Raw genomic sequence first — 17,154 nt, forward strand, 5'->3', positions numbered from 1 at the left:
ACCGATTTATACTAATCCTACACTAATCCCATACTCCTACCACATCCCCACCTTCCTTATGTTCCCCTACCACCTACCTACACTAGGGGCAATTTACAATGGCCAATTTACCTATCAACCTGCAAGTCTTTGGCTGTGGGAGGAAACCGGAGCACCCGGCAAAAACCCACGCGGTCACAGGGAGAACTTGCAAACTCCACACAGGCAGTACCCAGAATTGAACCCGGGTCACTGGAGCTGTGAGGCTGCGGTGCTAACCACTGCGCCACTGTGCCGTTCAGTACACTCACCTAGCTGGACTTCCTGAGGGCATTGAACTTTTTCCGGCACTGGATCCAGGTTCTCGGTACCACACTCTTTTTTACACCGTATAAGCAACCTGAGCTATGCCTGCTTGGTGCGGCTGGTTGGCCACCTCCTGCCATCCTTGGGGAAGAGTACTTCTCTCCATGCTCTCACTGTATAAATCATGATCTCCAGGGATGAGTCTGTGAACCGGAGGGCAGTCTTTTCACGTCTTGCATCCATGCTGCAGGTCTTTTCTCCCTCACAATAGATTTATTTTCCCCCTCCAAACAGTGCTGCCATTGTGAGTCCTGCTGGGGTCATTTTAAATAGAGGTGCTTCGTTGCTGTTTTAAGCATGTATCTGGCTTGCTCTCTCTGATTGATCAGGGAACCTGGAGGAGGGCTGATAATTAATTTTCTCTTTCCCAGAGCAATCACAAGACACACAAGTCAGCGAGTCGGGTTCCTTCCCTGGAAATGGTTTTGCTGTTCCGGCGGGGTCTAAGGTGAAATTTTATGCCATCTCAGCGGGCTGGATGGTGGAGTAGGGGTGGCGAAAAATTGAGCAGGAGACTCTGGGAGGCCTTCCCGACCTGCAACTGCCTGCAGCCCACTTTATGGAGGTCGGTGAGCGGGGGTGGTGGGTGGTGAGATATGTTCCGCCCGCTCCAGTCCAATCAAGTCCCTTAAGTGGCCACTTAAGGGCCTTTGCCTGCCTCCACGGGTATTTTAACCATGGCAAGTGGGCATGCTGGGGACGTGAAAGGTTTCCCAGCTGCCGGCCTTTCTGCGCCCCGGGAGGGAGTGCCCTGACAATTGGGCACAGGGTGCCCGATTGAGGGCCGCCCCTGCCTCCCAACCCACCCCGGGACCCAAGACGCACTCCCTCCCCCCAAACGACCACTCTTGCCTCATTGGGGCACGACCAATCATCCTGGTGAGGCATCCAAAACCTACCTTGGATCCTGGCTCCATGGCATCCTCCTCGGTCAGCTGGGCTGCAGTCCCGGCAGTGGCCACCACTCCCGGTGGCACTGCTGAGACTAAGAGCTGCCAGCCGCTGATTGGCCGGCAGCTAAATGAGGTGGGACTTCTTTCCTCAAGCAGGTGAAAATCCCGCCTCAGGCCAATTAAAGCCTGGGGCCCCATAAATGTCGGTGGCGAACTCCCATCCGTCTAAGGTAAAATTCCAGCCTCTGTGTCTGACAAATGTCTGCTGGTCAAGCTTTGAGCAAACCTAATGAAGTATTTTTCTCATCATTTTTTCCCCTCCTCCGCATGTACTATTGTTCTCCAGTACCTTAAGTGTTGAAACAAATTGTAAAACACCTGTCAATGGCTTGCTGAAGTCAATTGACTTGTGCCTCTGCATGGTTTAGCTAATCACTGCCATAAGCAACTCAGCCATCTGAGAAGTCATGCAACACTTGTTATTGTGATACCAATTAATCTTCACAAATGAAGTGGCTACAAATATGTGGCACTGTCATTTGAAGGAGACTAATTGTGTGATTGAAGGAGGTCGACCATCATATTTGGTTAAAAAGCGGAAGTGACAAAGCATTTGAAAGGTCTTCAGATGAATTAGTGTACACAGACAGATGGATGAACAACAACAGCAGAACAATGCACCACATCCCCCTCCCACACCTACCCTTGCCTTCCCGCATTTTCAGAAGGTTATGAATTTGGTTCTTGCCAAATATTTTTGCCACCATAAAGCACAAGTTTCCTCTAAATAGGAATTGTTCATAAACCAGAGGTCTGATAGGGAAAGTTGGGCTCAGGGTAAGTACTTGTTGAACTGCCTGAAATATGTGACATGCTTAATATTATAAGCGGTACTTTCGTAATTGACTCCTATGATGAGTACCATTTGTCCGATTATAAAAGGCTGCTCATGCTCTGCTTTAAAATACATTAACTTGCCAATCTCACTGATGCTGCCATGGGGTAGTGTCATACAGAAGCTGGACATTTACCAAAAAGGGGGCTGGAAAAATCAGAGAGGAATCCATCCCAGACTAGGAGTAGTATGTCACCCCAGTTTAGGCCACTTCAGTTGGCCTCATCACTAGTAAATTCATGTTCAGTTACAATTAGTTGATGTGCTTCAACATGGGAAAAATTATACATAATAATTGGCAAATGTTGCAGCAATGAAGAATTATTTTTGGTGTTGTGAAATTTCTCGATCTTGTGGATTCCAAATTAAAATACAATGACTGTGGATGCTGATCGAACACATTTGTCAAATTATTCGCAGATGTCACTATGTATGATGATTTAATCAAATTACTTGGAATTTAACCAACCAAATTTAACCTCGAAGTCCTCCAGATCTGTGTCCCATCCGAGGGAAATACCAACCATTGTATTTAAGTTGCCTTCTGCTACCAAAAAATAATAAGCGGCCAAAGCATTAGCAGCTGTGAGAGTTGTTGAAGCCTGTGACTGTTCTCACAGGTGGAAGATGATTAACCAATGCAAGCAACTGAGTATGAGAAAGGGAGGAAGCAGAAGGAATGGAAGTGAGGAATTGGAAAAAAATTAAGTAACAGCCATCTCCTGTTTATTAGTGTTCTGTGCGACTCTGTTCCAAAGTACTTGCAATGCTTGACTGAAAATTGGAATACCACCAAGCTTGGATAGCCTGATTGAATCTTTTATGATATGATGGAATTATTTTTTTGGTCAATAATTCAATGCAATGATATGCTCAGGGCCTGAAATTCCTCTTTCAATGGAAATTGTGAGATTCCCTGTTCTGTTTGCAATTGATAGCCGACTAATGAAAGTGTGAAAATATGTGGCTTTTGAAGCATCTGACGGTCAATTTTCTGCTTTGCCGGTGAGTGGAGTAATTGCAACACCATTTTGTTGATTGACCCTCATTTGCATTCAACTGATGACCCGCCAGTGAAAAATTCAGAGAGCGTGGGCCTGCAGCAAGGGATCGAAGGGGACATCTGAGCTGATTGGATAGGGAGGGGGCGGTAACAGAGAACATTTTTGAAGAAAGGCGAGCATTCGCAGTGATGTGCAGTGAGAACAATTATGCTCATACTGATGCCCAAAAAATGCCAATTAATTTTTGTTTATATTGTTGCAAGGCTGTTTCCAGCAATCCCTTGAACGGATTGAGATTCTGGCTGTTTCCCACAATGTTGGGGGTGGTGCGGAGTGGGGGGTTAGTTCTATTTGAACTAATTTTTGTGCTGGAATACCGTAAAAACTTTGGTGTAATTTCAAGATCTAAATACGCCAAATTTTTGCCCATTTTTAAAATATGCACTTTTGTATGTAATTGCTGTTTTGCGTTATAACTATTTTCTACATAAAAATTAAAATTTATCTTGGCAAATCCTTCCTTTTTAAAATGTTCTATCCAGTGATTCCAGCACCTAATTTTTCAAAATAATTTGAGAAGTGGTAAAGTGTATACATGTGTTTATATTAAGAAGAGGGAATGAACTGCACCTTTACCTTGTTCACCTTGCCTGATAATCTCTCTCAAATTCATTGCTGGAACTTAGAAACTGCAAATCAAAGCTTCTTTAATTAAACAAACATTAGTCAACCAGGGATAAATGAAGGATTGAAAAATCCTAATGAATTTTGCCTCCCTTAATAGTTTACATATCTGTATATTGAGAGGCACTGAAACTTTTCAATAAGTTGTTATCAGCATGAATTTAGCTAGCATAGTCTGAGGGCCATTAGAATTCCATCTTAGTCAATGCATAATACTTCCTTAAATTTGAACTCTCATATTTTCTCAGAGGTAACTGTCTTATAGTATGTTTTTAAATCAAACCTGCAATAGTATTCTCAATCATAATGCAAACATTGTGAACATTGAGTGTGCTGACTTCACTGTCTACACTAACAGCTGCTCCTGGTTAAAGAACAGTCAAAACAAATCTCCCTAATGTAAAATAGAAACAGCATAATTTAGAGATAATCAAATTCATGCTCCCAGTCATTCCATCCTGAGCATGTACCAAGCAGAGGCCAGAGACTATTACCCACTCTCCAACCCCAGCAGAGAAGAAATACGATTGGGAGTATTTCCAGATTGTTCTTGGCACTGGTTAATAATGACCAGAAATCAGATTTTTCACCGTCAGCCTTGGTTAGAGATTTGTGTAATAGAGAGGAGACCCAGAAAGAGGATGGGAGAAATAATCTGCGAGGAAAGGTCTTTAGGCAAAAACTAAAATAAATATTACAGGTACTAGGGAGTAATCTAATATTTAGGTCAGACGATGGTGATAAATAGGTTGTGCTTTGCTATTGAAGTTAATCTCACTTGAATCACTCTATTACCATCTTTTGATGGCTCCCACATATCTATATAGTCCCTAATAGTAGTATTCGTTGGACAGTAACAGAAAATGTTAGTTTGGCTCAGTTGATAGCACACTCCTTTTGAATCCCATTCCAAGATTTAAAAATATTATTCAGGTGGACCCTTTAGTGCAGGCTTAAGGGAGTATCGCACAGTCAGAGGTGCTGTCTATCAGAATGAGATATCAAAACTAAGGCCCCGTTCCTCTGTTCAGGCAAAAGTTAAAGATTCCATGGCACTATTCAAAGAAGAGAATGTGTTCTTGTGGTGTCCTGGACAACATTCATTCCTTAACTCAAGCCAGCCAAATAGATTAACTGGTCATTTATAAAGTTTACAGGAGGGACAGAGAAAATGGCAGAGAGGGTGGAGTAGCCTTACTGATTAGAAATAATATACTCATTGGTGAGGGAGGATATAATGAGGGGAAAGCATCCTTTGGAGACCTCATGGGTGGAATTGAGGAGCAGAAAAGGATCTAAAACTGTAATAGGTGTTGTGTATAGACCCCCTGGTAGCAGTTCTGAGGTGTTAGGTGGTATAAATGCACAAATTAGGCAAGTGTGTAACAAAGGCAGAGTAGTATTAATGGGGGATTTTAACTTACACATAGATTGTGAGAGGCAGACTAGCACCTGTCAGAAAGGTAGTGAATTTCTGGAATGTGTCTGGGTTAGTTTCCTGCAGCAATATGTCCGAGATGTAACAAGGGGACAGGCAATATTAGATTTAGTTATGAGTAATGAGCCAAATTTAATTAGTAGCCAAACTGTGCATGAACATTTATCAAATTGTGATCACAACATGATCGAATTCAAGGTAGCGTTTGAAAGTGAAAAGCATGAATCAGCGACTAGAATTTTAGACTTGGGTAAGGCTGACTTTACGGGGATGAGACAGAGACTGTCCATGTTAAACTGGGTAGATCTGTTAATGGGTCAAATGACTGAAGAAAAGTGGAGAATATTTAAAGAAAATTTAACAAAATACAGAGCGAGAATATACCCCTGAGAGGAAAAAGCTCCACTTCACAGAAAAAACAGCCATGGACAACTAAAGACATAAGGGATAGCATAAAACAAAAAGAAAGCGCTTACAAAAATGCAAAACGCAACACAGATCCGGCTGAATGGGATTGATACAAAGACCAGCAAAGGGTCACAAAGCAGCTTATAAGAGCTACAAAAAGGGATTATGAAAGGAAACTTGCAAGGGACATCAAAATAAATAAGAAGAAATGTTATAGTTACATAAAGGGAAAGCGAGTGGTCAAGAGCAATGTAGGCCCACTAATAGCTGAAACTGGAGATATGGTCATTGATAATGGGGAAATGGAGACATGTTGAGCAATTACTTTGCCTCAGTATTTACAGTTGAAAAGGAGGATAACTTGCCGGAAGTCCCGAAAAAATTAATAGCCGATAGGGGACAGGGACGTAATACAATTAAAGTAAGTAAAACATCAGTAACAAGGAAATTAATGGAACTAAAGAGTGAGAAATCCCCAGGACCTGACGGTTTCCATCTGAGGGTGTTAAAGGAAGTAGGGGAACACATTGTAGATGCCCTAACTATAGTCTTTCAGAGTTCCTTAGATTCAGGAGTGGTCCCTCTGGATTGGAAAGTTGCACATGTCACTCCACTTTTAGGAAGGGTGAAAGGGGGAACCAAGGAAATTACAGACCAGTTAGCCTGACATCTATGGTGGACAAATTGCAGGAGTATATAATCAAGGATAGGGTGACTGAACACCTAGAAAATTTTCAGTTAATCAGGGACAGCCAACATGGATTCATGATGGGAAGGTCATGCCTGACAAATCTCATTGAATTTTTTGAAGAGGTGACTAAGGTAGTGGACAGGGGAATGTCTATGGATGTTATTTATATGGACTTCCAGAAGGCATTTGATAAAATCCCACATAAGAGATTGTTAACTAAGGGAGAAGCCCATGGAGTTGAGGGAAAATTATTGACATGGTTAGGAAGTTGGTTGAGTGGTAGGTGACAGAAAGTGGGGATAATGGGTAACTACTCTGATTGGCAGGATGTGACTAGTGGTGTCCCACAGGGATCTGTGTTGCTGCCTCAATTATTCACATTATTCATTAACGACTTGGATGATGGCATAGTAAGTCATATATCCAAATTTGCTGATGATACAAAGTTAGGCGGCATTGTAGACAGTCTAGATGATAGCATAAAATTGCAAAGAGATATTGACAGACGAGGTGAGTGGGCAAAACTGTGGCAGATGGATTTCAATGCGGGCAAGTGTGAGATTATCCATTTCGGACCAAAAAAGGATAGAGCAGGGTACTTTCTAAATGGGAAGAGGTTAAGTACAGTGGATGTCCAAGGAGACTTGGGGGTTCAGGTGCATAGATCTTTAAAATGCCATGAGCAAGTGCAGAAAATAATCAAAAAGGCTAATGGAATGCTAGCCTTTATATCTAGAGGACTAAAGTATAAAGACACAGAGGTTATGCTGCAGCTGTACAAAACCCTGGTTAGACCCCACTTGGAGTACTGTGAGCAGTTCTGGGCACCACATCTTAGGAAGGATATATTGGCCTTGGCAATGTACAAAGAACAGTACAGCACAGGAACAGGCCATTCGGCCCTCCAAGCCTGCGCTGATCTTGATGCCTGCCTAAACTAAAACCTTCTGCACTTCCGGGGTCCGTAACCCTCCATTCCCATCCTATTCATGTATTTATCAAGATGCCTGTTAAACGTCGCTATCGTATCTGCTTCCACCACCTCCCCCGGCAGCAAGTTCCAGGCACTCACCACCCTCTGTGTAAAGAACTTGCCTCGCACATCCCCTCTAAACTTTGCCCCTCTCACCTTAAACCTATGCCCCCTCGTAACTGACACTTCCATCCTGGGAAAAAGCTTCTGACTATCCACTCTGTCCATGCCGCTCATAACTTTGTAAACCTCTATCATGTCGCCTCTCCACCTCCGTCGTTCCAGTGAAAACAGTCCAAGTTTATCCAACCTCTCCTTATAGCTAATGCCCTCCAGACCAGGCAACATCCTGGTAAATCTCTTCTGTACCCTCTCCAAAGCCTCCACGTCCTTCTGGTAGTGTGGCGACCAGAATTGCACGCAATATTCTAAGTGTGTCCTAACTAAGGTTCTGTTCAGCTGCAGCATGACTTGCCAATTTTTATACTCTATGCCCCGACTGATGAAGGCAAGCATGCCGTATGCCTTCTTGATTACCTTATCCACCTGTGTTGCCACTTTCAGTGACATGTGAACCTGTAAGCCCAGATCTCTCTGCCTGTCAATACTCCTAAGGGTTCTGCCATTTACTGTATACTTCCCACCTGCATTAGATCTTCCAAAATGCATCACCTCACATTTGTCCGGATTAAACTCCATCTGCCATTTCTCCGCCCAAGTCTCCAACCGATCTATATCCTGCTGTATCCTCTGACAATCCTCATCACTATCCGCAACTCCACCAACCTTTGTGTCGTCCGCAAACTTACTAATCAGACCAGCTACATTTTCCTCCAAATCATTTATATATACTACAAAGAGCAAAGGTCCCAGCACTGATCCCTGTGGAACACCACTAGTCACATCCCTCCATTCAGAAAAGCACCCTTCCACTGCTACCCTCTGTCTTCTATGACTGAGCCAGTTCTGTATCCATCTTGCCAGCTCACCTCTGATCCCGTGTGACTTCACCTTTTGCACCAGTCTGCCATGAGAGACCTTGTCAAAGGCTTTACTGAAGTCCATATAGATAACATCCACTGCCCTTCCTTCATCAATCACCTTTGTCACTTCCTCAAAAAACTCAATCAAACTAGTAAGACACGACCGCCCCTTCACAAAACCATGCTGCCTCTCGCTAATAAGATCGTTTGTTTCCAAAAGGGAGTAATTCCTGTCCCGAAGAATCCTCTCTAATAATTTCCCTACCACTGACGTAAGGCTCACCGGCCTATAATTTCCTGGATTATCCTTGCTACCCTTCTTAAACAAAGGAACAACATTGGCTATTCTCCAGTCCTCTGGGACCTCACCTGGAGCCAATGAGGATGCAAAGATTTCTGTCAAGGCCCCAGCAATTTCTTCCCTTGCCTCCCTGAGTATTCTGGGATAGATCCCATCAGGCCCTGGGGACTTATCTACTTTAATGCTTTGCAAGACACCCAACACCTCCTCCTTTTTGATAATGAGATGACTGAGACTATCTACACTCCCTTCCCTAGGCTCATCATCCACCAAGTCCTTCTCTTTGGTGAATACTGATGCAAAGTACTCATTTAGTACCTCGCCCATTTCCTCTGGCTCTACACATAGATTCCCTTCTCTGTCCTTGAGTGGGTCAACCCTTTCCCTGGTTACCCTCTTGCTCTTTATATACGTATAAAAAGCCTTGGGATTTTCCTTAATCCTTTTTGCCAATGACTTTTCATGACCCCTTTTAGCCCTCCTAACTCCTTGCTTAAGTTCCTTCCTACTGTCTTTATATTCCTCAAGGGATTTGTCTGTTCCGAGCCTTCCAGCCCTTACGAATGCTTCCTTTTTCTTTTTGACTAGGCTCACAATATCCAGCGTTATCCAAGGTTCCCGAATCTTGCCAAACTTATCCTTCTTCCTCACAGGAACGTGCTGGTCCTGGATTCCAATCAACTGACGTTTGAAAGACTCCCACATGTCAGATGTTGATTTACCCTCAAACAGCTGCCCCCAATCTAAATTCTTCAGTTCCTGCCTAATATTATGATAATTAGCCTTCCCCCAATTTAGCACCTTCACCCGAGGACTATTCTTATCCTTATCCACAAGTACCTTAAAACTTATGGAATTATGGTCACTGTTCCCGAAATGCTCCCCTACTGAAACTTAGACCACCTGGCCGGACTCATTCCCCAATACCAGGTCCAGTACGGCCCCATCCCTAGTTGGACTATCTACATATTGTTTCAAGAAGCCCTCCTGGATGCTCTTTACAAATTCTGCCCCATCCAAGCCCCTAGCACTAAGTGAGTCCCAGTCAATATAGGGGAAGTTAAAATCACCCACCACTACAACCTTTACATCTTTCCAAAATCTGTCTACATATCTGCTCCTCTACCTCCCGTTGGCTGTTGGGAGGCCTGTAGAAAACCCCCAACATCATGACTGCACCCTTCCTATTCCTGAGCTCCACCCATATTGCCTCACTGCACGACACCTCCGAGGTGTCCTCCCGCAGTACAGCTGTGATATTCTCCTCAACAAGTAATGCAGCTCCCCCACCTTTTACATCCCCCTCTATCCCGCCTGAAGCTTCTAAATCCTGGAACATTTAGCTGCCAATCCTGCCCTTCCCTCAACCAAGTCTCTGTAATAGCAACAACATCATAGTTCCAAGTACTAATCCAAGCTCTAAGTTCATCTGCCTTACCTGTTATACTTCTCGCATTGAAATAAATGCACTTCAGACCACCAGTTCCGCTGTGCTCCGCAACATCTCCCTGCCTGCTCTTCCTCTTAGTCTTACTGGCCTTATTTACTAGTTCCCCCTCATTTATTTCACTTGCTGTCCTACTGCTCTGGTTCCAACCCCCCTGCCACACTAATTTAAACCCTCCCGAGTGACGCTAGCAAACCTCGCAGCCAGGATATTTGTGCCCCTCCAGTTTAGATGCATCCCGTCCTTCTTGTACAGGTCCCACCTGTTCCTGAAGAGATCCCAATGGTCCAGATATCTGAAACCCTCCCTTCTACACCAGCTGCTCAGCCACGTGTTTAGCTGCACTATCTTCCTATTTCTAGCCTCACTGGCACGTGGCACAGGGAGTAATCCCGAGATTACAACCCTAGAAGTCCTGTCTTTTAACTTTCTACCTAACTCCCTAAACTCCCCCTGCAGGACCTCGTCACTCTTCCTGCCTATGTCATTGGTACCGATGTGTACCACAACCTCTGGCTGTTCACCCTCCCCCTTCAGAATGCCCCCTGTCCGTTCAGAGACATCCTTTACCCTGACACCAGGGAGGCAACCTACCATCCTGGAGTCTCTTTCACGTCCACAGAAGCGCCTATCTGTGCCCCTGACTATGGAGTCCCCTATAACTATTGCTCTTCTGCGCTTTGTCCCTCCCTGCTGAACAACAGTGCCAGCCGTGGTGCCACTGCTCTGGCTGCTGCTGTTTTCCCCTGATAGGTTTACAAGAATGATACCTGGACTACAGGGGTTAAGTTACGAGGAGAGATTGCTCAAATTATGCCTGTTTTCGCTAGAATTTAGAAGGTTAAGGGGCGATCTGATCAAAGTCTTCAAGATATTAACAGGAAAAGACAGGCTAGATAAAGATAAACTATTTCCACTGGTTGGAGATTCTAATACCAAGGGGCATAGTCTAAAAATTAGGACCAGACCATTCAGGAGAGATGTTCGGAAGCACTTCTTCACGCAAAGGGTGGTAGAGGTTTGGAACTCTTTCCCACAAACAGCAGTTGAAGCTAGAACAGTTGTTAATTTTAAATCTGAGATAGATTTTTGTTGAGCAAAGATAATAAGGGATATGGGCCAAAGGCAGGTATATGGAGTTAGGCCGTGGATCAGCCATGATCTCATTGAATGGCGGGACAGGCTCGATTGGCTGAATGGCCTACTCCTGTTCCTATGTTATCACAGTGCTTCATTGGTGCCTTATAAATATATTTTCTTTCTTTGCTTGAAGGTGCCGGATCCCAGAAAATGCTCTAACCTGGACTGTTGATTTATTTTCCTTTTGTAGAATGTGAAGGATGATGGACAACACGTGTGGAGACTAAAGCACTTTAACAAACCTGCTTACTGCAATCTCTGTTTGAACATGCTGATTGGTTTTGGCAAACAAGGCCTCTGCTGTTCCTGTGAGTATTATGATAATGTGGAAAATAAACTGTCAAGTCCACTTCAGATATGCAATTCAATTATATCTTTGTAAGTTCCATTATTCAAATATACAAACTGGATTATATATTTAAAAAGAATTTCATTTCTGCCTTACCCTACTACTTTATATACTCTTATTTTATTAAGCCCTAGCTGATCTCTTAATGGACCTGATAAAAAGAAACTATTGCTTCTTGGCTGTGTCTGAAAATTCCAGGATAATATTACCCTGAACAGCACTGGGTAAACAGTTACCCCTCGGATTTAAAGTAGAGGAACTCAGTGCTATTTATTTGAAGCTTCAACTTGTTACAGGAAAAGCATTGCACTTTCTGTTTCCCAGCATTCCTGCCCAGCAGGTTTCCTAGTAGCAGGTAGGTCCACATCCTGCTGAACAGTAAATCAGGATAAAATTATTTATTGCAACAGACCCAAACTGGGAGAACATCATGTTCTTCCCAGTAATTAATAACATCATGGGACTCTAAAGCATGCTAGTATGTTGTTAATTACAGAGAGAAGGGACATTTTTCATTGTTTTGATGAGAAATCAAATTCTTTTACAGCATTTAAGATTACATTTCCTCTTAAATGACTATTTAATGAATGAAAATTGAAAATCCCAACATATTTTCTATTTACACTGAAAAATGTTTTTGATCATTGCTGCTATTTAGGGGGTACTTTTTGCCTGGTTTACATGGCAAAGGATTTACAGTCCAAAGCTAATACAGTTATTATGTGATATTTATTGTTAGTTCTACTCTCTATTCCAGATCCACAAAATTTGTTTTTCTCGCTAAAAATGGAATTATCCAGAAATTTGACTTAAGCAATGTAATTAACACAGTAAAGTAGAAATTTACTTCTTTAAAAAAATCAGGTCATTTGAATAACGCAATTTGAATTCGGAGGATTAAATTATATTATGTGTCAGATTTAAAACGCAGTCCGTAATAAGTCAAATAAAAGTCTGAAACATTTTATATTTCAGGCAATTTTCTATTAGGTTGCAGTCTGTATAACAAAGTTATTCTGATGAGTAGAGATTCAAAATCATCTAAATTGGTAAAATTTCAGATTTTTTTTCAGATTTGCCTCAATTGAGATGGGTTCTAAATCCATATGTGGCTCGTAGCGTATTACACAATTCAAATTCTCTGTCTTCAGAATAATGGTTATATGTAAAGTGGATCACTTGGCCGTGCAGGAAATCTGTTCTACATATGTGCCATCTCATGTTTCTGGCTGAGATGCTATTGCAGTGCAATTTGCACTATGATCTTTTAGAAAAATATAGTCTCAATGAGTCAAATAGCACTTTCTTCGTCTTGTTCAGTTATGAATCAGTTGATTCCATGTTCACCTGCGATTCTCGATTTGGCTGGCTGGAAGAGTTTGCAACCTTTTTCAAGCAAGTGTTTTCAACATTTTTGCTTCTGAGGTGCACCCCCTCTGGTTTTATAAAAATTAGAATGACGACCCATGATGCAGCACAAGTATTTTTTCTGTATAAAAGTTAATTACACAGCTAAGCATTTATTTATTTTTGATTTACTTTCTTAATGTGATGAGAAGTTTGATCACATAATCTCCAGTGTTGCACTGAGGGAGTGCCGCATGGTGAGAGGTTGGAATCCAGAGGTAAGAAGTAAATGATCAGCTTTTGCATTCTGCCAACAAGGTGAAGGAAAATGTTTTCTTTAATAGGCATTATTGGACACAATGGTGTTATAGAATTAGGAGAAGTTCCTCTTTACAGATATTCAGTTTGGTGGATTTCAATGCACTGCTGTTTAGGGCCTAGTTAACTGAAGGTAGCAGAAAATTTGTGAAACAATCTTGAGGTAATGCATCAGTGTTGGGGCATTCAGCAAGTTCTTTCATGAATGTGAAAGAATCCCACAATGCTTGTAACATGAAGACTTCTATTTTTGAATGAGCTAAACTACCTCTAATATATAGGCTTAATGACTCAGTGTGTGTTTGTGTGTGTTTTTAAATGATTTAAAACCAAATCATATATTAACCTCACCCCCTTTTAATCCATAACTAGAAATTAGATGCAGTTTTATTTTTCCACTACCATCAAGTCAGAGACAAACTAAAACAGGATATGACTTGAACCAGGCTCTAAACACCAGCATTACTAGCACCCACTAGAGTGAGTGGGTGCAAGGAGGAAGCTCTCTTTTGGTGACTGCACTGTAACTGTTTGTTACTTATTATTTACTGGCTGCTGCTCCTTACTGAATGAATTAAGGAAAGCCGTTATCTTTTTGATGCTGGTGATAACCTTAATGTCTTGGTGTATCTCTCTCTGCACGAATCACCTTGCCTCGTCATATCTGAAAGCACAATGATGTCCCCCCAACCAGACCCTACCTGTGCATATATAGTGCTGTCAGCAAAATACATCTGTATATGCAGGGAAAGTTGTGACCATGTAGTTATCATAGTGAGAATCAGAATTGTCAACCGATAGTTATATATTGCATATGAAAATAAGGAAATGTCAGACTAGTTGAATAATTACTTTGGCCGGAATTTTATGCTACCCGAATGAGCCGGATGGTGGCGGCGGGGTGGGGTAAAATGGAGTGGGAGGTTCTGGGAGGCTTTCCTAACCCGCTCCCACCTGCGCCCCCCCCTTTACGTGGGGCCAGGGGGGTGGGGTGCAGGTGGAAAATGGGACGCTCGCCCTAGGCCAATCAAGGCCCTTAAGTTGCCAAGTAAGGGCCTTCACCCGCCTCCACGCAGATTTTACGCATGGCAAGCGGCCGTCCTGAAGCTGGGAATAGCCGCCTAGGAAAAGCAGGCGGCTTCTCAGTGCCCTAGGTGTGGCCCCTGATAATCGAGCACAGGGTGCCCAATGGAGGGCCGCCCCCGCTTCCCCAACCACCCCCAGAACCTAATATGCCCCCCTTGCCTCGCCAGGGCCCGACCGATTACCCTCGGCGAGGCAACCAAAACTCACCTTAAATCCCAGCTCCATGTCTTCCTCTGCAGTTGGCTGGGCTGCAGTCCCAGCAGTGGCCACTGCTGCCGGTGGTAGTGCTGAGCCGAAGAACTGCCGGCCCGCTGATTGGCCGGTGGCTCAATGAGGCGGGGCTTCCACCCTCAAGCGGGTGGAAGCCCCGCCTCGGAACAATTAAAGTCTGGGGACCCATAAAATGTGGGACGGATCCCCAGGCAAGGTGGAACCGGGTTTACCACCGACTTTTACGTTGGTGGCGACCTCCCGTCTGCCCAATGTAAAATCCAGCCCCTTGTGTCTGTCTTCATAGTAGAGGAAAAGGATAATATACCTGACATTCCAGGGAATCTAACAATGAATCAAGAACTAGAACTCACTGAAGTTAATGTGAAAATGGAAACAGTATTAGAAAAAGATAATGACATTAAAGACTGACAAATCCCCAGGTTTCCGACCCATGTTTGTAAGGAAGTAGGTGAGGAAATTGCATATGCTTTAATCATGATATTCTAAAGCACGCTCAATTCATGAATTGACCTTTTTAGATTGGGAAATTGATGAATGCAGCTCCATTATTTACAAAAAGTGTGAGAGAGAAACCAGGAAATTATACATCTGTTAGTAGAGGGGAAGTTATTGGAATCTACAATTAAGACAGGCAGATTGGTGAGGGTAAAGGTCAAGTAGGTTTTTTCCTCATGACAGAGAGCAGGATTTTTAGGTTTCACTAGAGCCTGGAACGGAGGCAGGCGGGTGATGAACATGCCGGCTGCTGTGCTGGTTTCTTGTTGCCGTTCCTGGTGTTGGCAGGTTTCACCAGAGCAGAAGGAGGGCAGCCATTCGGTAATAGATATAATTAAGATATTTAAAGCGCTCTTTGAGGGCCATGTTCAGATTTTGGCTGGGGTGCACGGGCTGCATGCTGGGTCTGGAGCAGACCAGGTGCATGGAGGCGGATACATGGGGGAACCAGTCATGGCTGCCCCATGGAGTTAGCTCAGCCACATGAAAGGGAGAACATTGCAGAAGGGGACTCGGCCATTGGCGCACAAGTGTCATCGGGTCAGCGCAGGTTGTGCAGAGAGTTGTCAGTAAGCAGTAAGGCAGCACAGAAGGTAGTCAACGTGCTAGCATTACAGGGGCCTAAGAGGAGGAGGCAACGCTTCCAAACAAAATTCGGGGGCCACCTGAGCACAAGGAATGCAGCAATGGGAGTGCAACTCACAAATATTGGGTCCAGTGATGATGAGGAGCAACATCCTCCGCAGGAAAGGCTGGAGGTTGAACACACAGAGGCCTGTCCTGAGGGTTTGACGTTGCACTCACCTTGCCAGAGTGAATAAGGTCATTGAACCTCTTCCTGCACTGGACCCAGTTCCTGCACACCACACTCCGTCTGCTCAATGTATCGGCGACCTCTGTCCAGGCTTGCTTGGTCTGGGAGGGTGGCTGCTTCCTGCCACCTTCCGGGAAGAGGACCTCCCTCCTCTCCCTCACTACCTCGATGAAGCCCTCTAGGTCACCAACAGCAAAATGAGGGGTATCCCTGCCCCATGTTCCAGGCCTCTGTTTCTCCAGTTCCGTGTTAATTGCAGCAAATAATGCAGTGAAACGACAGCCACAGTAATGCTTGCCATTGTGGGTTTAAATCAGACCCGCTGTCTTTCTGATCATCCTCTGTTGCCACCCATACGGCCGCTAACTGTCCACCCTCTAGCCATTTAACAGTCTGCCCCCTTTACATTCAGGTGCTGTGACTGATACCCTGGGGTGAGGTGGGGGGGTGTCAGGACTCAAGTAGTCCCGACATCCATATTCCACTGTTCCCCCGCCTCCAGAAGGAAAATTCTGCACAGCATGTCTGACTACTTTGAAATTTGAGCTGATTAAAGAGAGCCAAATAGATTAGTAAAGGGTAGGTCATGTCGAACAAACCTAATTGATTTTTTTGAGTGAGTAACAAAAGTAGTAGACAGGGAATGACTTCCAGAAGGCATTTGATAAAGTTCCACACAAAAAATTGTTAGCTACAATAAAAGCATGTGGAATTAAACACAAATTATTGACCTGGTTAGGAGATTGCTTAAACTGTTGAAGGCAGAGAGTAGCGATAATGGGTACTGTTATGGTTAAGTGAGGAGAGCTGAAGGGCTTCCCTCTTTTCCCCCTCCTTCTTTGACCACAACAGGTTTAATTCTTTCTTAAGGTGGATTTAATGGCCAATTCAATAGGTGTTTGATTACTTACTTGCTATGATCATAATAAGAACCAATCAGTTCTTGAGTTAGCAAAGAAGGAGGTTAACTTTATATTACCTAAATCAAACTAATAAAAATAATAAACAACACGCCAACTTTCATTCACACACACACACACACACACACACACACACACACACACACACTAGTGGTTTACACACACACAAAGTGGTGAAAGGTAGATTGGTTGATTTCGAGTCCATAGAAAAAAGGGATATACAGTTTGTGGCATTTGGTAATTTACCTGGATTCCAGCTGAATTTTGTGGTTCTGAGGCTTTTAGTTTAAAGAGGTAGATGACTGGTTCAGTGGGTCTCTTGAAGACAGTGATGTGGATGATTTCCTCCAATGGGGTTTCTGATTGTAGCCATAGAATGCAAAGGTGGT

General features: G+C 43.6%; 1 protein-coding gene across 6 annotated transcripts in view; it reads left to right on the forward strand.

The window, feature by feature from the left end:
• dgkb (diacylglycerol kinase, beta) overlaps positions 1–17,154 on the forward strand; it is a 1,110,826-nt gene that overhangs the window by 358,158 nt on the left and 735,514 nt on the right. For all 6 annotated transcript variants that reach the window (XM_068051143.1, XM_068051127.1, XM_068051112.1 and 3 more), the window contains one exon: positions 11,393–11,510. In XM_068051143.1, the coding sequence (XP_067907244.1) occupies positions 11,393–11,510 (118 nt within the window). The remainder of the gene's footprint in view (positions 1–11,392; positions 11,511–17,154) is intronic.

The sequence above is a fragment of the Heterodontus francisci genome, chromosome 2 (assembly GCF_036365525.1).
Source record: "Heterodontus francisci isolate sHetFra1 chromosome 2, sHetFra1.hap1, whole genome shotgun sequence".
Classification (NCBI taxonomy): Eukaryota; Metazoa; Chordata; class Chondrichthyes; order Heterodontiformes; family Heterodontidae; genus Heterodontus; species Heterodontus francisci.